At 41.2% G+C, this 24,323-nt stretch overlaps 1 protein-coding gene across 1 annotated transcript; it reads left to right on the plus strand.

Annotated features, from left to right (window-relative positions):
* Nucleotides 1-21,153, plus strand: ppm1j (protein phosphatase, Mg2+/Mn2+ dependent, 1J). Its single transcript, XM_037101925.1, has 10 exons — nucleotides 1-747; nucleotides 9,676-9,790; nucleotides 11,372-11,701; nucleotides 13,415-13,527; nucleotides 13,861-13,945; nucleotides 14,394-14,512; nucleotides 15,150-15,213; nucleotides 15,566-15,673; nucleotides 17,700-17,851; nucleotides 19,168-21,153. The coding sequence occupies exons 1-10, from the start codon at nucleotides 485-487 to the stop codon at nucleotides 19,313-19,315; spliced, it is 1,497 nt and encodes a 498-aa protein (XP_036957820.1). The 5' UTR covers nucleotides 1-484; the 3' UTR covers nucleotides 19,316-21,153.
* The last annotated feature ends 3,170 nt before the right edge of the window (nucleotides 21,154-24,323 follow it).

Below are 24,323 nucleotides of genomic sequence, written 5' to 3' on the forward strand. Positions count from 1 at the left end.
ACCTGCCCGAGCTGAATGGATACGGTGTATTTCTAATTAGTTATTGGCTCGTCATTCCTCCTGCCTGAAGCTGACTGTGAATATGTCGATGTGAGTTTGTCGTGTTGTGTGGTGCTGTGTGTTGTGTTGTGTTGTGCTGTGCTGTGCTGTGTTGCGTTGAGGGCTGGCTGCACTGAAGCCCTGCCTTCATTTCGGAGATGAGACGGACCCATCTGCCGGATTACAGCCGATACGCGCACACACACTCCTCAGCTTCGCTTCAGTCTGAATGAGGAAAACAGCGCGGCCGCCCGTCTGAACGCTGTCACATGGGGCCGAGGAGGAAAAAAAAAGATCGCTTCCTGAAATGATCCTCGTCACTGGCTCTTGTATTGTTGTGTTATCTTTTTTTTTTTCTACTCCTCCAGCGCAACATCGCGTCGCGTTTTTGTTTTCCCCGTCCGGACCTTTTTTTTTCCCCCCTCTCGGCTGAGCGTCGGTGCCGATGATGATCAGCAAAGTTAAAAACGCCATGTCCACTCTGGTGGGAGGGATGATGCCGCACGGACACCACCACCACCACAACCATCACTCAGGTGGCGGCCAGACCTGCGGACCGGACAGCCTGCCGCCGCGCTTCCCCTACGGCCGGCCGGATTTCTTGGACCTCACCCCGGAGCTCCTGCAGTACTCCACCGAGCACGCGTCGCGGCCGGTGCTGACGCTAAAGAGAGACAGCAGGCTTCACTGGAGGACGGGATACGCAGAGTGAGTGGCTCGATCCGGTCATTGATGAAAACGTCCCCCCCTCCTCCTAAAGAAATCATTCAACATCAGGAGATATTATGATTGTTTTTGTATGAGGCTGCAGTCCTGATGAGACTCGGGCCTGTGGTGCAGCAGCTCTCAGTGCACTGCAGCAGCCAAATGATGATGGCCAACATGGCCTTTTGCTGTTGTACACTTCTTTTTCTGTCTGCCACGGTGTTCCCCCCTCCTGCATGATACTTGCGTCTGTGCACAGGCTTTGCACAAAACCTCTCCTGACATCTGTGTCCACTGATCTCTAACTGAAGCTCTTCATCAAGTTTTAATTTCCATTTGATGCAAAAGTGAAAGAAGGAAATGTCTCTACCTGCTCATGTTAACCAACACGCCTCTCTGTGTGAACGTCTTACCTCTATGAGCTTTTTGATATCTAACACACACAAAAAAATAACATAACCTCTTTGACAGCTTCGATTTTCTCTGCATTGACTTTTCTTTAAGCTCGTGTTTCATCTTTCTCTTTCATAAAAAAAAAAAAAAATGTCTTGCGGCGGCATGAAGTTGTGACTAATGACCACTCAGTCCTAGGTGCAGAGCTGCTCGCGTCCTTGGTTTTTTACTGCAGGGGTTTTTACACATTCGTACACCTGCAGTAGGCATTTCATTCACACTATTGGTCAGGATTTGCTGTTCTGGCGGTTCCCGCTGAGGAAAAACACTTTCAGACATTCCACACTCTGAGGGAGGGAGGGCCCGGGGAGTTATTAGGGACTGAATAGCTCCAGTACAGTACAGTACAGTATGTGGGCTATGCCGCTGCTGCTTGTCCTCCTGGACCCAGTGGGGAAACAGAAAAAAAAAACAGCTGACTCATGCAGAGACACTCAAGGGGACCAGGTCTTTTGACGACAGCCGTCTCAGAAGACTGATGGAGAGGTCAGATGAGGACGCGTTAATGTAAAAAAAGGGACGTCAGCGTGTGGGAATGTGCACTGTCATCGGTGCCGTCGTCTGCATAGTGCTGCCAGTGACTCACATACAAAAAACTGTAATCACAGCATTAGCAGTGCTGTTTACAACACAACCTCAGTGGACGACCTGCATATGCATCAGCTGTTGGTGCTCACGTAGTGTAAAATGCGAAGCGCAGACCGGCAAAATAAATGTTGGACTTGTGCTTTTCTGCAAAAGGTGTATAAAAGAAGTAGATTTAAATGTACGTTTCAGTTTCTACTTGATGCTGTGACATCTCTGTGCCTCAAGAAATGAATGCGTTAAAATGTGTACGTTTCACACATGGCGAGTCGGCATCTCTAAAACTCGTGATAGATCTCGTTCACATTACTAAACGTGAGCTGACTCATATGGAGAGGTGTACAGACAACCGTTCAGCAGGCTTCCCGTTTCAATCAGCGAAACTTACTGCTGGGGCAACAAGGCTGCCAAGCCAATGACCACTGTTCGGGACTGAGTGTTAACATTTGTAAGTGTGAAACCACTGGACTGGAAGACATCAGGACATTTCCAGGTGTTTTGTGGCAGCAAAATCAGGTATTTTGAAGAGGATCTGTGGAGCTGGAAGCCGGTCGTTTGTTTACGTTCGCGACTCCATTTCCAAAATAACGTTAACTGTTGTCGCTCTCTGTTAGCGGAGACGAGGCATTCAGGAACTTGCAATAGAGTCACATCCTCTGGACTGTTGTGTAAAATCTGACCGGAGTCCTTCACAAAGAAATCCACAGTCCAACAGATTAAACAAATCGTCTACAGGGTTGTATAGGCAACTGAGAGAAATGGGGAAGGTCAAGGTTTTACATTACATTAAAATCTGCTCATGAAAAGTGATTCATACATGTGAATTGTCCTCTAAGCCAGAGCATGATCTTTTCGAAACCCCAACCAAGTGGTTTTATGCTTAAGCCTAACCAAACCACAAGCACACAGCAACATGAAACTGAACCTAACGAAATGTCAAGTTGCAACACATCCAGGCGGTGGTTTGCAGAAACAAACACTACCAACATTTCTACCTGGTTTTGACCTTTGAATCTGGAAGCAAACAGATGCAAAGTGGTCTCAAAGTGGAGTTGAACAGCGGTCTGTTGCACCGCCACCATTCTCCTCTCATTGTCCTGACAACAAAGACAACTCATATACATCTATTCTCTATGTAGTGTTAAACATATCGAAAAAATGCTGACTAAACAATGTAAAAGCCGTACACTTAGATGAGTGTTTGGCCGCGTTTACTTGAGATTGATTGACAATGTTATTTAATAACTCACACAGTTAATGCTAAAAACTAGTTAGAGCCTTTAAGAGGTATCAGATGAACAGTGAATGTGTGTGGACTGGTCGATGATTGAGCTGCACATTGCACTTTAGATCAATCTGGCTGTAATTATGATCTTCACAGAGCAACATTTATCCGTCGGAGCATCTATCAGCTCCGTCCCTTTTGTCCGGTGCTTGTTCAGTCCCCTTGTGCTGCAATGAGTCGGAACAATGATGGCCAAACAGTCTACAGAAGGTGGACGCTGTCCAGTTGGAGGCTGCCCTGCTGGCTTCCATTCAGACTCAACTTCCCCACTTTCATTGATCTTAATTAGTGTCCGTCCGTCGTTTTGATCGTAATGAGGATTTATGGGTGTTGTTGTTGGGTTTCGGTATTTTTCCGCTGGTCCTGTTTTGCACAACATTTGGCCTGACTCCAAAGGGAAATGTGAAGCTAAAATCTGGCTACAGTTTTAGCACAGCAGAGATTTGGGATGCTTGAGATAATGAGACTAATTGATGGTGTAACGCTGCCGTGCAGCATTGTGTCAGCACGAATATGTGAGTGCACTTACCGTAAGCCACTCAAAAGTGCTTTTGTCAAATGGCTATTTAATACAATTTAATATGGAGGCGATAAGCTTTCAGGCCCCGGCACTGAGCTCATGAGAGAGTGTGAGGAGTGTAGAGATCCATTTTGGAAACGTTTATATATACATCCAGATAAGCTCTCTGCTGATCATGAAGCCAGTGAGCAGGTATAGAGAACAGAGAGACGTTCACCAGATTGAGTCGAAGCTCTTTGTTAGAGGTGACGCCTGAGAGAATCTACCACATCCCTCAGCTTTACAGAGCTTATAGTGAGTTTCAGCTAATTTAACTCTCTTACTCACTTACTGTTTTGCTTTACTCACTGCTTGCATAGTGTTATTCAAGCAGCAGGCAACATTTTAGGGAAAAATATCAAAAAAAATAGTTTAGTACCTCCCGGCACCAACCCAATTCACAGAATAATTGTTGGCAATGTTTCTGCAAACCAAAGATATGTTGAAACTTCATGTTTCTTTATGTTGCTTAGAGTTTTGACAATGTTGTTTAGGTTTTGGCAGAAAAAAACTCCCACTTATAGAAATTAAAGTTTTGGCTTAAAATTCCTGTTTTCCTTCCTGTCAGAAGTCATCCCAACTTCTTGTGATGTGTTTTGTTGGCCCAAACTGCGCTGGAAATCATCCAGAGGTCTCTGTGAAAATGTCCACTGATGTCACTTCTCAGAATGATAAAGCGCTGTGGTCCCTCAGCAAAAATGTTCAGTTTTTTTTACTATTAGAAATGTTAAAAGCTGTCTCAAACCTCGGTCACTGGCGTGGCAACCTTCTGTAACTCCACCACCGTCCCCTTTGCCCTCCGATACAAAAACCAGGCCATGAACATTTGATGTAACAAGATATGACACATATTGTAGAAATGAGATTCATGAGATGGGCAGAAATATCACTTCATATGAATGATCATGTTGCTGTGTAATCGCTGGATGTCTAAAGAGGCAACTTTACGCTGATGATATGATGATGTTCTGTTCACAACTTGTTGCCGCTGCCTCCAAGTAGCCAAAAAGATCAGTTATTGCAAGTTTTAATTGAAAACCCAATTGATGTCCAAAGTGGAGTTGTTGTTGGTGTTGCTGTGGCAAACACAACTAGATCGCTTTCTATTTTCCTATTTTCCTTCATTTTCATGGGAGAATTTGTGCCCAGTGGCAGAAAAAATAGTGAAGGTAATCTCAATCTCAATGCAGATGCTCTCAAAAAAAAGAACAACTTTTTATAGCTTCATTATGTTGTTTTTATTGGACATGACGTGAGTGAGCAGAAATGAACTAAGCAGATTAACGAAAGCATTTTCAAGGCTTCTTTTAAGGAAGTTGAGGTGCAGATAGCTGCAACATACTGTCGTAAAAACAACCCTGATTTCGTGTTACCATGAATATACTTAGTTACCTGGTATTTGTTTGTATCATCCAGTCCTGGACGCTACTCTGTGTCCGGATCCTCGACGGAAGGTTGGACACGGTTTACAAGCTGCAGCATGTTTTAATTACAACACCTGCATTATGTTCTGGACAAGTTGCTGCAGTGCCTTTTTGTTATTGTACTGGGGATTTGTTTTCTGTCAGGTCCTGCCTGTCAGTTTTCATTTCAGTGTTGCACCACAAGGCCACTTCCTCTCCCCAGAAAGGAATTCAGAATATCATTAGACTAATTCTAAATGTTTCACAAGCTACAGATGACTGTGCCAGGAATGCAGTGTTTATGAAGCAGCCCGCCTCCACCCGATGTAGCATAGTTCAGCCGCAACCAGGGATTCAACTTTTTCACGTGTAACTTGTAGAAATCCACTCAAATAGTCAACTCTTTTACTCTTGAATGTTTCTGTGTTTTGAGCAGAGGGATTAGATGCTCACCTACAGGATGCAGTTTATATTGACCTTATTATGTTTGAAGATGAAACATAAAGAAAAGACATTTCAGACATTTCAGATTTGTGATATAAAGTCATCAACAGTCTAAAAGGATCGTTCCAGAGGTGCCTCAATCTGCGTCTGATTGAACCACATCACTGAAAAGGCTTTTCCTGAGTTGCAGGGCTTCACAGCACATGAGGCGAATTGCAACATCATTGAACCACAGCTTTATGTCTTGCTGCTGAATTTGTAACCCAAAACTATGACGTTAAAGACTCCAGCAGCCACAATCAGAGAATTCACTAGAACTCTCGAGTTCCTCTTTCGAACTTTCCTTGCATAATAAACTGTAAAGTAGGAGAGTATAAACAGAACAGCACTGTTTTACCGAGCATGACCGCCATGGTTTACAGTCACACGCTGTGGAGACATATGACCAGAAGAGTTGGGTCACATTATAGGAAGGCTTGTGCGCCAGGTTTAGAATCACATCCTCCCACGCAGCCGGGGTTGACTTCAATTATAGCTCATTGAATGCATGTGACTGCTTTAAAAACAGAATAATTGCTGATTCGTTACCGTGGGAAGGGTGAAAATTCATTACACTGCAAACACGTAGAGAAACATTTAGCCTGCTCTCTGAACAAGTGCTGAAGAGATTTCCAGTGAGTGAATCACTTGAAGCCTTATCAGAATTTTTATCAGTATTGCAATGAACCCAACCATTAGCCAAGTGCATCTCTGTAAAACCACAGATAAGTTCAAACTGGATTTCCCCTGATGGGTCAACCTCTCCTTTTGTATAGGTGGAATTTTCCATTCATATTTTGTCGCAGTGCTGTTCTTACACTCTGTTAGAGTTTGGGCACAAAAAAACACTTGGTTAGGGTTAGAAATAAGATATGGTTTGGCTTATAATACCTGATTTGGTCGCCATCTCTGTGATGGCGCATTAAATGAAAAGTAAATAGTTTTGTTGCCACTAAAACTTCCGGTATCCGGAGGTGTGACCTGAACTCCGGTTGTCCATTCGGCTGCCTTGTTGGATGTAATAATGCCACCACCACCTCCTCCTGCCACCTCCTGCTACAACAACAGGTGGCTGATGTGAACATGTTTGGTACACATGTCAAATCCTGGACATTACCATGGTTTGCAGAAACGTTATCTAAAACTAACATAATATACAGGAGGGACTTGCCTGCAATTTCCAGCTGTGTTTGAGGCTGTAAAACCCCAGGATCAGGATGATAAACATAGTCTTGTCATAAAATAGAATTGAAAATTGGACATAAAGAAATTGCAATATGTCCGCGGTGTGCAGAAACGTACATCGCCAACATATATTCTACTGATTACGTTAAAGAAATGTTTATTTAAAAAGCTGCAACGTGAAATTACATTAGAGTAACATTAAAAGACATTACATCATAACAGCTACTATGGTGGCTTTTTTTTTTTTTTTTAAGCTCATCTTACGTAATGTCGGCCTCCAACTGCTGATGGAGCAGATGCATCCATAACAGCAAATAAAAAACATACTCCGCATTCGGTGCCAACTTTTGGCCACGGCAGAAAGTTTACACGACAATCAGGCGACTTTAAATTCTTCTCCGTCATTAGTCCTAATGCAGGCAGCGCAGTGCAGGACACTGTGGTGCCTGTCCACTGCTTTCAACTGATTAGAAAGTGAAAGGGCTTTTTATAATCCAGATTTGGGGCAGCAGTTGCATTTTCTGCTTCATTTTGCTGCTCTCTGATATCAGAGCCTTTGGCCAGCCAGCGACCATTTCATGCAGTGATTGTAATCAGCCGGTGATTTGATGAGATTTCTACTTCCCTCATCTCTTTTCTTTGACTGCACATTTTCCCCCTTTTCCCCTCTTGCTGCCAGTATACTTTTTTTTTTCGGTCTCACTCCTTTTTCGCTTCTTTTGGTGATGTCTTAAGTAACTGATAAAGGACTAATCCCTCCTCTGCAGAAGTTTCCGAGGGAATCTTAATGACAAAGCTCGCCTTGCTGGAATTGCGCAATAGGTATTATGCTGTATTATCCAGCTAATGTGGCATTTATGGATAATTGAAAGAGAAAATGTTACGTAATATGCCAGCATGAGGTCCAAAATGCGGCTTTCCAAGTCAGCCTCAAGCTTTGAGCGGATTTTTGTATTCTGTGGCCCATTTACCACAAATTATACATACATCACTGCACAGTAATCAGCCTGAATAACATGCTGTTGTGTTTTAGATTTTCTGTCCCTTTGATCAAGGCAGCACTTGGGTTCCATTCACTTAAGTCAAGTATGAAGATCACTCAGCAGATGCTTGAAACATGCCTGAGTTGTGTTATCTGTCAGAGTGTCAAAGCGAAGTTGTCAGAGAAAAAAGCTCTGTAAACCATCAGTACGTTACCTGCTGAGCACCGAGCAGCAGACAGACACGGTTAGACAAGCTGGTGAGCGAAGCGGAGTATTAAGCAGCCAAAGACAAAGATATTTCCCTCAGCACTATCTGATATTGCCATGTTGGTGCTGTTATGGGAGCATCATAATTTTAATGCTGCTCTGGGACGATCAGTGCACCTCGCCAATCACGTTTCTGTGATGTGATGGCTTCGTGACTCGGGGAAAAACACTGGGAAATCATTCACATGGGAGAAGCTTTCCTACAAAACATGTGTTGTGAAAGGGTCTTTTTTTTTATAAACCCAAACCAGGTTTTCCTAAACCTGCAGAAAACAGAAAAGAAACAGAAAATAATGAGTGAACAGTATGATGATATGTCCCAAGTGGGATACAAACCTGAATGGGAGTCCTGCACCAACCCATTCAGCCACAACAACTTGCCCTTGATGAGGGCTTCATCACCTTCTGCTAAATTGTCCTGGGATAAATTTTAATTAAGATGTTCCAGGAGTCACGAAGCTTTGACATCACAGCAGCAGGATCGGTCTGTTCCAGTGATGGTCCCTTAACAATATCAATTAGGAGGCGTAGGAGATGGAAGAAAGAGCAAATATATATTATTAGACTTTAATGAGTGAATGCCAATTTTGCTCTGTATCTGCAGTGTGTGTTACTAACAGGAAAGAATGTTAAAGCTGTTATGAGTTATTCATATTGTTTTTAATTTAAGTATTAAATAGCTGCTCTATATTCCAGCAGTAGTCAGTGTTATAGAGTGTTTGGTCATGGGCAGTGGTGAAAAAGGGAAAAGCTACTGGTTCCAGCTCGCCATCTGACAGATTTCACTACCAAACAGGCAAAGTGATTAAACACACCTGAAGAAAAGAAAAGGACGAGGGAAAGAGAGCGTCCGTGAAAAGGAGTTGTGCAAGTGTGGTGATGAAGAGAGATTGCTAATTGCAAAACTGACAGGAAGTTAGCAAAATCAACAACAAAGTTTACAGGAGCTCTGACAGGACAGTTTTTATGATAGAAATAAGCTTGTGCAGGTTTAAAGTGCCAGTTCACTGCATCAGTTCAAACTTGTTGAAAAAAAAAAAAAAAAGCAGATGAACTCTTTATAAGCTTTGAGGAAGTTAAAGTTGAATCCTGTGACTGTATATCCAGCCCTCACTGTTTGTTACCATGCGTTTAAAGGAAGTGGCGATTCTGTGTCCACATCCTAAATCGATAGTGAGACACAGTTCACGAGTTGCAGCAAGTTTTAGTACCTGAATTATGTTGGGGAGATACAGGGCATTTGTTCTTTTTTCAGGTTCTGCCTGTCAGTTTGTTCATTTCGGTATTGCACCATTTTTCTTGCAAACGTGACAAGCAACTTCCTTTCCTTGAAAAAAAAAAGAATGCAGAGTATGACTTGACTTATTCTGAAATGTTTCACAAGCTGCAGATGGACGCGCGGTAGCCTCTCTCTCCACCACGGTTCTGCCTTGGTGCCTCCAGTGAACCTTGCTGCAGATAGATGCTGCGAGCGTATGAACCGGTGCATTACTCCAAAGCCATTATCCTCCACAGGCATCGGCTCATAATAAAAAACACTTAATCCCTCCTACAAGTTCCCTCTGGGACATGACTGCATCCTGCCCCACTTTCTTTTTCTATTTTTTTTTTTTTTTTTTCGCCTCGCTGTTCGACTCGCTCCATCTTCCAGGCTGCTGTTATGAGTTCATGTGGTTAAAGCAAAGAGCATCAATCATCTGACTCCATTCTCACCTTTCTCCCATCAAGGGTGATCAATGCGGGCAAGAGCATGCTGAACGAGGACCAGGCCTCCTGCGAGAAGCTGTTTGTGAAGAAGCCGAGCGGCAAACACCGCAACTCCACTCTGCAGGAGGACAACGGGGTGAGCGAAGGGCCCGAACACCAGAACAGGAGCCAGTTAATTTAAGGGCCGGCAGCTCCTAGAAACAATTAATCATCATGTTTCTAAATCTGACATCAGTGTGCTCCTGTAGCTGTAGCGCACTCAAAATACAATTAAATTTGCGCATGAGTAGTAATCTGATAGTGTTGTTGTATTCTATTTACTGCTGGTGGATTCACCTTGTTACTTTTAATTGACTCTAATGTTTCACTATGTGTGTAACAAAGCAACACAAATAAGCCCAGGTAGGTTAAAAAATATATAGATGATAACCAGTTTTCTAAGGTTTGTATTGTTAGCCTTATAGTGAAGACCCAAAACAGATCTTGTAAATTACCAACACTTTATGTTCCCAGATTCTTGGTCACACCAAATCAGCATTTCCTCCCCAGCTCCACCCACTCATCCAAATATGGTCGACTCTGGCTCCAAAAACAACGCGGTGACGGCCACAGTGCCAAACTCGTGGCTTATAAAACAGCAGTCCACAACCAGTAAAAGGCGGATGGAGATATTTGGCAACGTGGTTGTGAACATAGCGGAGCATTTTGCTTAAGGCTAAAAGGCCAGATATTTTAATCAGGGGTTAGTGGAGACCAGAAACACAACTAAAAGAAATAACAGACCTCAATTTATGAGGGGGAAACAAACTCAACTGCAAATTAACGCTAATGAACTCAGTAATTGCAGATGTAAAGTTCCAGATCTGGTTGACCACTGTGCAGTGATTGTGCAGTTATTTTGTCACAGTGATTCATTCGCTAGACATGATTTGAACAGGTTTGTCCTGTTGATCTGGTGTTCCATGAGACTGCGTCCATAAAGTATAAGCCAGAGACTTGTTACTCTGTGATAGTCGTCCTGTAATGGATCGCATCAGGTTTACTCTTCAGGTCCGTAAATCTGTTGTACTAATACGCCTGCACACACACACACACACACACACACACAGACACACAAAACGTGCTCATCTTTCATGTGGTGTAAATGAATTACATCATCCCTTGTTGTGTCCCTCCCCCTCTCGAGTCTGGCATCAGAGGAGCAAAGCCTGTTCATCTGTTCGTCAGTCAGGCCAACTCGGCATGTAAACATGTCCGCCAACACAAAGGTGGCAACGCCTTCCCATCAGCCATTATATCATGCTGGAAAGGTCTGACTATCCGTTAAAATGACTCCACATTCTTTCTTTGTTTTTTTCTTTTTGCTCTTAAATATATTTATCGATTTAGACCTGAACAGTTTCCTCCAAGATCGTTCAAAGTAAAAGATCACAGTAAGGTTTTTGTCTTTTTGCAAACTTACATCATAATTTTATGATCTAGAATTACTGAAACTGTGATCCAGTAAAACCTGAAATGGGAGAAAACATATTGCTCAGCATTACAAATGTCACCAGCTTTAGTCCCAGAGCCTGTAAACCCTCACAAATCTGTGCCTTCTGCTCAGAGATGTAATCTCATTGGTGTTTTTTTTAAAATGTAACCACGAGAATTATTATTTTCCCGCTATTTTCTATGATACTACAACATGTTATATTTGTATACTTTTTTTTTTTAGGACGGCACAGGAATCCCTCTCCACTTCTGGGGCGTGTTTGACGGACACGCAGGTTCTGGAGCCGCCATCATGGCCTCCAGGCTCCTTCACCGCCTCATCAGAGACCGTCTGGGAGAAATCTGCCACTTGCTGGAGAACCCTAACAGCGCTCCTCCGATCTGCCTGGCCAAGAACGGCAGCCCGTACCAGGCCGACACGAAGAAGGGAGCCTCACAGGAACCAGAGGACCCAGATGCTATCAGCGACTCCACAGTACGCTTTCACATGGAGAAGGCTGTCAGCCTGGAGGGCCTGGTGATCGGAGTCATAGAGACCGCCTTCTCACAGATGGTGAGCAGATGATAATCAACAATCTCCGTGAGAAAACAACAGAGCAGTAAAAGGAATTTGTGCACATTTTGCATATTAGTTGTGATTTGTGCCCAAGGTTGACAAAGGGAGATTGGCATGAAATTAGGTATATATATATTAATGGTTCCCAGAATCCTAATAACTTTGGTGTTTCCTCAACTTAGCCTGTAGCGCCACATTTTCCAGGGAAGTATCTCAGCCTCCACTGGACAGGATGGCACTGAATTCATCAGTCATAGTTCTCAGATTTTCCATCCGAGCAACTTTGGGTTTCATCTGACACCACGATGACGTTGATATTTGCGGCTTTGAGTTAAATATCTCGACAGCACTCAGCTGGATCACCATGAAATCTGGTACACTCATTATTGTCCCCCCACAGGATGAATTGCAATAATTAAGGTGATCCTTTAACATTAATAGATAAAGAAAAATCACCAAGTTTACTCAAGGCAACTGTGTTATATATTTGGTCACTCATTGCTACTTCCAGGATAGGGAGGTAGAATAAATGTGGCATGTATTTATATATGTCAAAATGTTACCTAATTTACCGAAACCAGTGTTTATTCATCCAAACAACCAACAACATGCACTGAGGGTGTTTGCGTCTGCATGTTTAAATTCAGGTCAACTCTCATTGCAGGCAGCACTCACCACAGACTCTTCCTCTTCTTCTTTCCTCTCTCCTCTCTGTAATATTATGTTCATGAAGTAAAGTTAATTTCCCCTCCAGCTCCAGCAAGAAGTCTACATTACAGTATATTAACACCCGACAATGGAGGTCACCTCCGCACATCGCTGCTGCAGCCAGGTTGATAAACAGCAGTGAAGATAAATCCACTTCTTGATCCCAAAAACGTAAAAAGTAATCTGTGAGCGGCTCCGGATCAGAGCAGAATCCAGTATGTCTCCAGATGTTTATTCCCACAGAAGGTCTGACTTTGCACCAGATTCTCTCCTCCAGAGCTCCTGAGCAGCTGCAGCCACTTTTGTTTTGATTAAGAGACCTTTTGCTCCAGAAATGACAGATATAAGTGTGTTTACTTTACATTCAGCAACATCCTCAAGTAAAAATGTCACTTTTTCTAATTCTAATGACGACCAGAAAGCCTGCAAAACTAATGGCATTCCCATCAGCCTCAGCTGTACTTCGTGTTTATAAGATGTTAGCATGCTAACACACTAAACTAAGATGGTGAACATACTGTAGTAAACATCAAATGTGCGAAACATCAACATGGTTACATTGTGAGCATGTAATCTAATTTGAACATCGTGCTCAGAGCACATCTGTGCTCAGACACGCAGCAGACTGTTAATTCTTAATCATGATCTCTTCCTGTTTGTGGTTGAGCGTCTGAAATTAAGAATTCAGATTGCACAAACAGGCTGATTCTGCTCAGTGACATGCAGTTGGGGAGCTCAAAGTGAGAGACCTCTCTGATGCAACCACTGTCTGGTTTAGATGATGCAGATAAAAAACCCCACATCTTAGGTAATGTGTTCTTCAAAGCCTCCTTCTTTCCCTCCATTAGCAAGGCTGTTTTGTTTGTAGCATGAATATTTATGTAGAAAAATAATGAGCTATTGCGGGTGATGAGAGGCAAAGTGTGCACCTCGAAGCGTGGAGGTCTTTCTGCCCTTTCGGCTCTTACTTTGATTTTTTTTTTCTCTCTCGCTTTATCTCAGGATGACCTGATTGAAAAGGAAAAAGCGTCGTACACCATCTCCGGTGGGTGCTGTGCCTTAGCTGCCATTCATATGATGGGGAAGCTCTACGTCGCCAATGCTGGAGACAGCAGGTGAGAGATCTGAAAAATTCCTCCCTCTGCAGGCCCCCAGGATAAAGGAAATGACTGTAATTTACCCTCCAGGTGTATGTACCTCTATACTCAGGGGCAGTCCTCTTAGATATCAGAGCTCTTTGTGCCCCCTGGGGTTCAGTCTGCATACTGCAGTGTGATCTGAGCTGTAGGTGTTAAATAATGTTGAGTCTGTGTGAACCTTCTCTCTCTCTCTCTCTCTCTCTCTCTCTCTCTCTCTCTCTCTCTCTCTCTCTCTCTCTCTCTCTCTCTCTCTCTCTCTCTCTCTCTCTCTCTCTCTCTCTCTCTCTCTCTCTCTCTCTCTCTCTGCAGGGCCATAATCATACGAAATAACGAAGTTATTCCCATGACGAACGAATTCACACCGGAGTCAGAGAGACAGCGGCTTCAGTATCTGGTATTCTTTTATCCTCAATGTCTCAGATGAGATTATTTAACACGTATATTAATTTAAACACATGTTCGGGGAGGGCTTTATAATCTTGTGACTGCCTATGAAGTTAAAGAGACATTTGATTTGTATTTGTCCACAGTAAGGTGAGTTGAGCATGATGCACAGACAACCTGAAGCAGAGGGAGGAAATCCTGTTCACCGGTGGCTTGATTTAGTGGGTTGTAGTTATGAGTCACAGAGTGGGTGGATGATGTTCGCTGCTAAAAACAGGGGATCTTTTTTGTGCCTCTGCATACAGCAGCATGTACTGCAGGCCCTCTGTTACGCACGCAAACCTTTTCTTATCTTGCCTTTAGAAAAACCTCCGCTTCCTGACACACATGCTTCTTACATAAATCTGTTTTATTCTGCGGTTTAATGCGACCTGCCCCGATTTTGTGTGTCGTCACAGGGCTTCCTGAGGCCGGAGCTCCTGGGAAACGAGTTCACTCACATTGAGTTCCCTCGCAGGATCCAGCACAGCGAGCTGGGCAAGAAGATGCTCTACAGAGACCACACCATGACTGGCTGGTAAACCTGGAGGTCCCTTTTAATCACATCTCCCATAGTTAATCACTTTTCACAAACACTCTGTCCTATAATTATTCAGAACAGTTTGCTTGCAGAGTGTTTATTAGGCCTTAAACTAACTATGTTCACCCAGAAATGAAAAAAAAGAATAGCCATAATGTACTTGCCCTCAAGCCAATGGAAAGTTTTACAACAAACTTCTCTGGAGTTTCACGGCAGAACAGTGTCACAGCATTCTTTTAAACAACTGAAGTAGAAGGGGACTTGTTTTTAAATGTGAAAAAGCAAACATTTTCCAGTTATTTTCATTTTTAAACAGGTCCCCACGACCTCAGTTGTTCCTGAGAATGTTGCAGCACTGTTTTTTTACTGTGAAGCTCCAGAAGTTTCACCCGACTTTCCATCATGATTAGATAAAAACAGAAATTTCAAGAAATCAAAAAAGAGCCAACAAAATGGTGTGGATGGTGGAGGAGGGAAGGTTTTTGTGGTCGGCTCAGGTGCCACTGAGTGGACGTATGGCTGGAGTTCGAGTGGGAACCTCCTGAAAACGACACTGGTTGCTTTGCCCAAATAACTTTTCCTGACAACTTTTTTTCAGGAACTTAATCTGAGATCTGCTGGTTGTGTGTTGTAGGGCTTATAAGACAATCGTCGAAGATGATCTGAAATTCCCCCTGATATATGGAGAGGGCAAAAAGGTAAGAAACAGTATTTTGTACTGGATGTGGACCATTGTTTTCCACGAAGGTATTCTAATTAAATACAGATTCAAAGGTCATTGTCGATTGCGTAGGCAGACGATTACAATTATGAAGCATCTTCACATCTATAAGTGTTTTGTTTGATTGTGCAGAGTCTGCGTGGGCAGAAACAAGACCTGCTTAACATTTTCATTATTGTCTGAGAGAACACAGTCTTCATTTAATAATCCCCCCTAAGTGGATTTTCCAAGAACTGAACTACATGCTGAAACAGTAACCTACATTATTATCTGTGTGTGTGTGTGTGTGTGTGTGTGTGTGTGTGTGTGTGTGTGTGTGTGTGTCACAGGCACGTGTCATGGCGACGATCGGCGTGACCCGTGGGCTGGGGGATCATGACCTGAAGGTGTACAACTCCAACATCTACATCAAGCCCTTCCTGTCCTGCGTCCCTGAGGTGAGTGTGAGGAGTCGGGAGCAGCTCCGGCTGTCAGCGCTGCCCGAGTCGAGTCCTCAGGCAGCTCTGCTTTAAACACCGTGGAAGCCTTTCAGACACAGTCGAGCAGCGTTTTGGCCCTGGGCCTCACTTAGATGGCTGTGAGGCTCTTTTGCTCACAGATGCATCTCATAAAATGCCTTTGTGCGTGCTCAGATTTGGTGCAAAGAAACAGCAAAATGTACCCCAGCGGTGATTTTGTTCCTTTTATTTTTGGGTATTTTACACAATAAAAGGGAAAACAAACATCAGAAAAGCACGGGAACCGAGTGGGGTTTCCAGTTCTTACTCTACACACTGTATTATGACGTGAGAAAAGGTGTTAAATCTCCTTCATTTTGTTGTTTCAAGGTTCAGTCTGTGCAATGTGGAGGATCTATCGGCAGAAATGATATGAACCTTATGTTTTCATTTGTGTAGTGAGCTTCTTATATTTACACAACAAGTGGGTTTTCTTCCACAGAGAGGTACCAGAGAGGTGCCTGTTGCATCTTTAGCAGCCAGCACAGGTTCTCCGACATGTTTGGAAAGTGAAGCACGGGGGAAGGATTTGTTTTCCCAGGATGGCAATGGAAAGTCACATTTGTTCATTCAGTCAAAGTCAACAAACCCTCTTGACGTCAAACCCAACAAGCTCAGAGTTTAAGGGCGCTAAGCGGTCTGCTGTCACTGCATCATTCTGATACTGGCCATTTAAGACTCTGCGGTTCTGTTTCATACCAGTTTTTATTTACTGCTTTTTCGCAGGCAGCTGTTAAAACTTTGCAGAGCCTCTCAGTACAACTTCTTCGGTTATCAATCTAAGAAACAAAGTCAACAACAACAAAAAAACAAGTCGGTGCCCCGTGACAGACTTGTGTCAGCTGCTGAAGAGCAAAACAACTTTTTTTTCTTGTTTTTTTTCATTGTACTGCTGTTCAGAGGGCACTTGTGTGAATGCCAGTGGTGTAATGTGACCTTGCATTTACCTGCTTTTTAATAACAATTTCAAGGTGCTTTTATTTAACTCGATTCCAATTTTATTTGTGTTTTTACTTTGTTCTTCTACTCCACCGCGTTTGAGAGGGAAAGATTTGACTTTTCAGATTTATTCAACAGCGGCAGTTACAAGTTAAAATGCTGAAAATGGAGCACATGATCAATCTCTAAGGGATTAAACTGTGAAACTAGTATTTAATCGACAAGCTGTAACATTAAAATGCAGCTTATAAAGCTTTTAAAGTATCAGTAGTAATATTCCACAAATATCAAGTAATATTTCTCATTCTATTTTTTTGTTACTCTTACTTCATACGAGTTCTTCGTCCCAGCACTGTTGAATGCTGCACACAAAGCAATCCTACAAAGTTAAACGAGGCACATTATCTTGCTTTCTTTATAGATCTCACAGCCTAAAATTACTCTCAAGGTTCATTCACCTCGACGCCCTCAGCAAACAAATAGTTTTATTTTCCTCAACATAATAATCCTTGACTCGTAAATGTCTAAATGCGTCGTAAAAGTCTCGGTTGGATTCTTGTGCACTGAACGCTCTGAACGCGCAAGTCATTTGAAGCTCTTTGAAGAAAGGTTAGAAGTGCACACAACCTTTTTTTCAGCATCTCACCTCTCACACAGCACTTCTTATTTTTGTTTTACGGAGTTAAAAATACTCGCTGCCTCTCTTGTTAGACTTTATTTCTCAGTTCCTGTTCGAGCACCTCTCAGCTCAGCGTTACAGGAATATTGTCAGGTCACTTGTTTCCTGAGCTGAGCACTTGGAACGTATCACGCTTGCTGCGAGTCACTCTAGATAAGTGGTCCGAAACATGTGAATGAACATGAGCAGCTTTACTGCCGGAAACGGAGGTTATGCCCCCTCGTGTGCCAGCATACATCTGTCAGGCTTTCAGAAGTCAGCACACAAAATGCTGACTGTGGTAGTTTCATAAACGATGGCAGCACGGTGAATACAAATAATGATCAACAGCATGTCTCTCTGTCACAGGTGAAGGTCTATAACCTGGATGAAAACAAACACGGCCCAGATGACGTCCTGGTCATGGGCACAGATGGATTGTGGGACGTGACGACGGACAGGGAAGTGGCAGATGCTGTGACGGCCTACTTATCCTGCTGTGACCCCTCTGATCCCATGAGGTAGGCGGTCTGCCAAATAATCCTTTACATTAGGCTTTTGTTCTCTGTATATGTTCAGTCGTCACACCATGTTCAGAAAAATAACATGAAAGCTGCAGTTCCGTAAATCCGATGTGATGTCACAGCTGTTCTGTTGTTCTCAGTACGTCCACTAGGGGGTGACAAATACTAGAAAATTCAGCTTATAGTTACAGTTGTATGTTCAGTGTATGTTGTGTAGAGTATAACATAGGACAGATGTAAGGTCATGTTAAAGCGTGTTAATTGTATAAGTGTTAAGTATCCTTCACTGCTAATACCGTTCTATTAAAATCCTCTGTCACAAGTAAAAGTGCTGCATTGAAATGTTATTTCAGTAAAAGTATCATCAGCAGGATTTGAGTTCGTTTTAACCATTTTATACACTGTTGGGTACTTAAATCTATAGTAATGCATCATACTCTTTAAGATCATCATATTGTTTGTAGTGTCGCTGCCCTGTGAGAACGCTGTATGTTTCTCTTTTCATGGTGTCAGGAGAGAAACAGCCTGTTTTAACCTACGTGACTGTGCATTTTACAGCTAATCCAAGAGGGGTTTTAGATTTAGAGTTTATTAAGTTGAAGTAGAGAGGGTATTCTTTCTGCTGTCATAAAGAAACACTCACCACAACATCTGGTACAAGGACCTGAAATATGTACTGAGGTACAGAGGTACAGAGGTACAAAATGAGGAATGAATGAATTAGGCCTAATGAATATAAGGAGGGCGCATCATGTAATGTAGGGTAATAGACTGAGCATGTGAATCATCAGCAGAGGGTTTTAATGATTTCATTGAATCTTCTGTAAAATGTATTTGAGGGAGAGTCAAGTACTTCACAGCAGTTTGTTCTCCCACTCTGTTATATTGTTTGCTTATATTTCACCCACTTGGTCCATGGCATTGTTAGCCCAGAAGCTAATCCATCCACAAGCTTTTTTTGATTTGAAATATCCCCCGTGTTTGTTTTGTGTATGTACGCGGGGTGGAAGGAACGGGTTTGTAAATAGATCCTGGTACCTGAAGAAATAGGCATTCACGCTTTATTACACTGTAGAGAGACAGGGCACATAGGAGCAAAGACCAAAGAAGCAACTACACAATTGGAAAAAAAAGGCCATAAAGGGGAAAATGCAGCCTGCAACTACCGATATCTGTCAGCGACTTTACAGAAAAACAAACCGAAAAGTTGTTCATAATAGTGTGTGTTTAACTTTATTTTGTCTGATACAGTTACTTGATTATCATATGTGTGTTGTGTATCTGACTGTTTAAACGTCTCCTCTGTGTGACAGGTACACTCTGGCGGCCCAGGACCTGCTGATGAGGTCACGAGGGGTGCTCAAAGAGCGCGGCTGGCGGTTACCCAATGAGAGACTGGGCTCGGGCGATGACATCACCGTGTTCGTCGTCCCATTGGCGGGGCTCGAGTTAGACACATGACGAGATCGCTGCAGCGGACCAGTGAGACTTCAGGGTCCCTTCGAGCTCCCTAAACCCCGGACTGATGGAGGGAGCGGAGGGGTGGGGGGGGAGAAAACACCTTTGTCATAGAGAAGACTCGGATCTGAGCAGCACCTTCATCAACCCACCAGACTGGACCCGGTCACAGCCGCTTTCACCTCAACCCAGTCATGTAACAAAAAGACTTTCAGCGACATCATCCGAGAAGTCACTCTCTCCCTCTCTCTCCCAGACCTGCTGTTTGTGACGGTTGCCAGTGAGAATTAAACCCCTGTTGTATTTTCTGATTCCTCATTTACGATCCAGGCCGAACTGCTACTCAATCCTTTGAATGGATTGTCCATTTTCATGTCATGCCCTAAATGTTAATGTTTTGTAGAAAAAAACAAAACAAACAAGAACAGCAAAAAAAATAAAATAAAAAAACAGAGCATCCTGCAGTTTCACAATCAGATTACGAGCCTGATCCCAAAAGAGTTGGGACGCTGTGGATCTTCAGCAGGCGTTAAACTAAAAACAAATGCGTAGAAAATCAACAACGGTGATCAGTTTGAACATTAAATCACAATTGAATATAGGTTGCAAATGATAGCGTCCTGTTTTTGCCTACAGTTTACCCAGCGTCCCTTTTTCTGTGGGATCACGGTCGTATCGTAAAGCGGATCGCAGGACAGAATGTGAGGAAACCAAAGAGGTGCCATTCTGGCATGAGGATGGAAATCTGTAAAATACGCACATAAAGAAAAAAAAATGCAAAAAAATCATTAGATTCATGTCTGTACATTAAAGAAGCATGTAGGAAGTAAAAAAAAAAAACAAAAAAAACAAAACAGAGGAATGGACCTTTTTTTTTTTTCAGCTCTGGACCCAAACAGAATCAGTTGAGTCTTTTTGCTGCTGTACTTCCTTTTTTCCTAACGATGAACGAATGACAACTACAGCTGCGACAGTGACTCGATTCTAAAGAAGATTTTGATAATCGATTAATTGTTTTTCGGTGATTTATCAGCAAAAAAAGAGTCAAAACATTTGCTGGTCTCCAGCGTCTTTAAATGTGAGAATTTGCTGCTTTTACTTGTCATATATGATTGTAAATGAAGAATCTTTTGGTTTTTCTGATTGTCTGTCGGTCAAAAAGAAGCGTTTTTAAAGATGTCGGTTTTGACATTTTATCGACTAAACAATTAATCAATGATGAAAATACTCCCGGTCAGTCGCAGCCCGAACAACGTCACCTTTGGCACTGTTGCACATGCTCTGTGGTAGCCTGTTGATTTGTGATGTCCTTCTTCTCGAATGTGCTCATAGATGATTTGTTTTATTTTTGACATTACAGTAACGAGGACAGGAGGGTTATATATTTGTGTTAAAAAAAGATGAAGGAACGGGATCACCTGTTTGATTTGAGGACACGTTTTCATGATTTGACCCTCGGAGGAGAAAGTGATTTGTTCGTCTCGGTATTGTAAGATGTGATAAGCTTCACACATATGCCTTATTCAAAGATGGAAGGGACTCGAGAGTTTTGTTTTTTCTTCAGATGCACTAAATTTAATCCTTGTAGAAGTGGCGAGGAACATTGTACGCCCTTAAATGTACCGTATACCTCTTTTGTACCATTTTTGTTACATGTCATGTTGTTTAGATTCTCCATATATATATTTTTAAAGATGACTTTGGTTGTAAGCAGTACAAGAAGTTTTTATTTTTCTGTTTCTATCCATAACTGTTTGTTTAAGAGAGATGGTGTGAGCTACCACAATGTGAGGTAGAGGGATAACATGTACCAGTTTAGAAATAAATCAGATTTTTTCCCACTTGTTTTGACCTTGTTTATTTCAGAACCGTCTGAGAAGGAAATTAACCTTTTGGCGTGGCCAACAAATGACTCACCGATGATTACACCACTTCCCCGATACTGACGCCTTGCATTCACACTGTGAGCATAATATTGCAAAAAGCTGTCATTCATTCACCACAGGCAGAAATTCCCAGTGTGTTTTATCAAATATTGAATGTCAGGAGACAGAAAAATCTTAAACAACAGGAAAATGTTCTTCACATTGGCTCAAGTTCAGTAACAGAAGCACAAAATATTGATATATTATATATATATATATATATATATATATATATATATATATATATATATATATATATATATATATATATTATATATATTATATATATATATATATATTATATATATATTAAAACCTGATATATAGATTCATAGTTAGTTATAAAGCCACGAACTGGTCTGGCACTTTGATAAAGATGAATAAATACCAAAATGATTATGAAGAATTGTTATCAAATTAAAATAAACAGGTTTCGTGTATTTTTATGTTACATTGTCTTCTCACGAAGAACTAACTTGCCTTTATTTATCTAGAGAGATAATATGTTATCGACCAGGACAGTTCACCGTCTATTAGACTTTGTAGTGACAAAATTAAAACTACACAAATCCAAACAGACTGAATATTGGAGGGATGATGCTGCTTTTTTACTGTATAGGGAGCAGAATGAAAGTAATGTTTGAGTCTCAACGTTTCACTGATGTTGTCGTCATTTCAAAATTATGTTAACTAAAAAAATCTCCTAAAACCAGAAAAGTCAGGAAGCATCAAGCTGATTAAACACTGTTAAGCTTATTTAATTTTAAGTTAAAGGTTGTCCGAAGCCTCCAGAACATTAGGGTTAAAGGAACTTGCAGGCATAAAGTAAACAAACCATAAGGTGCGAACATCTTGTATTATTCTTTTATAGGGTGGTACAGTAATCATCTCAGAAAATATCATGTTTCTCACGGTGTCACTATCAAACAAATCATTATTATTTTGATCAGAAATAATGGCCCATAAAGGAACAAAAACAAAAGAATCTTTAGTTGAACTAAAGCTCGAGTATAATCGGCTAAAATACTATAAATGGACAGACATGAAACTTGAACTTGAACGACACAAGCCAGCAATTAGGTCATAAATGACTGATATATTTTCACTCATTTGAAATCAGTGATGATTGTGTATCGTGTTGCCCACACATGCGCCTCCCTGTGAGCTAACAGCTCCATATATCTACCAGACGTCAAAAGGGCCACAGGGCCCTTTAATCTTGTGTGTGTGTGCATGTCCTTTGATCGAAAACGGTGGTCATATCTTATAAACTGCTGTGTATGTTGAAAGCAAATGTGAGCTATAGCTGAAAAAATAAATAAATAAATAAATAAATAAATAAATAAATAAATAAATAAATAAATAAATATATATATATATATATATATATATATATATATATATATATATATATATATATATATATATATATACTGGATTTGAGTACATGCAGCTATAGGCTGGCTGATTTCCACTTTTGATTATCCAAGAATCAATAAAAAACCATATTGTCAGTTTTGTTTTTCTTGTTTCGTTTGATATATGGTTTAATATTCAGACATGTCAATGCTGAATGTCCAGTTTTGGTCACATGTGAGGTAAATAACACAGATGTACAACACATCCAGCAGCCTGCAGGAAGTAAAAGAGTCAGCTCCGACACAAGCGACTGCTTTTCTTTTCTTTATGTCAGAGGGCAACACTGCTGAGATCCACACCCAGCCCTCCTGTTGCACGAGCCTCCTTGTACTACGGATGATGTCATCTTCGACCGGGGAGTGGAGGAGGGACCTGAGTGACTCCGGCGGCTGCAGCAGCTCCGTCAAGTTAGGTTGAAGCAACCGTGACAACACCGGAAGTAAGAGCAGAGGCCATCAAAATCACATGGGGAAAGATTTGTGAGGACCCCGAGGACCTGTTCTATGGTCTTATTATGTTCATGGGCTGTAGTAGTCATGTATCTAACCGAGTTTAAAAGTATGATATTTAATTTGTATTAGAATTACTGACATGCAGTCAAATGTGAAAATCAAAAAGGAAACTGTTTAATTTTTTTTTTATTTTCAATCAAAATATAATCCATTCTCATCATCTAAAATCTGATCTAAATTATTTTCTCTACTGTGTTTATGATTTGTGGTTTGCAGGTATAATAATAATAATAATAATTTGCCAGGATGATCATTCCTACTTTTAAACTCGGTTAGATGTATCTAACCGAGTTTAAAAGTATGATATTTGATTTGTATTAGAATTACTGACATGCAGTCAAATGTGAAAATCAAAAAGGAAACTGTTTGAAAAAATGTATTTTCAATCAAAATATAATCCATTCTCATCATCTAAAATCTGATCTAAATTATTTTCTCTACTGTGTTTATGATTTGTGGTTTGCAGGTATAATAATAATAATATTAATTTGCCAGGATGATCATTCCTACTTTTAAGTGAAGCAACAGTTTCAGGGCATGAAAAGTAATTCATTTAAAAAAAAAAAAAATCTCCTTATTTTTTGAAGACATCTCTCATTAATTTTTTTTTAAAAAATCACCGGTTTCATATATGAAACACACACATCTTTTTTTCATGTGTATTTCAAAGTATTTCATGTATTTTTTTTCCAAGTATTTCAAAAAAAAAAAAAAAAAATTCCACTTTCTTTCTCATCCACACACAGGAATACATTTCTTGTTTTCTCATTTTTTCACATGTTCCTTATTATTTGACTTCCATCTATGAAAATGTGTGAAAATTATTTAACTTCCACACACTGAAAAAAAAACAAACATTTTTCCTCATTAAAAAAATGGAGTGAATTTATATGTTCTTTATATGCTCCTTACCATTTTTCCAGTCTGTGAAAGTTTGTTAAAAAAAAAAAAAAAAAAGTTCAGGAAAAAAAGACATGTCTAAAAAGTCAAAACTAGTGAAAAAAAATAACAGCTTTCTGTTATTTCCATAAATACTATTTTAGTTTATCTCCATTTTTCTGTCATCATTTAGGGTTATAGAGGATTATAGCTCTCTCTGAACAACTCACACTTTCGATGGGGAGTGCTTCTGTACGTTTTATTTTGAAGGTCCTG

The sequence above is a fragment of the Acanthopagrus latus genome, chromosome 6 (genome assembly GCF_904848185.1).
Source record: "Acanthopagrus latus isolate v.2019 chromosome 6, fAcaLat1.1, whole genome shotgun sequence".
NCBI classification, from domain to species: Eukaryota; Metazoa; Chordata; class Actinopteri; order Spariformes; family Sparidae; genus Acanthopagrus; species Acanthopagrus latus.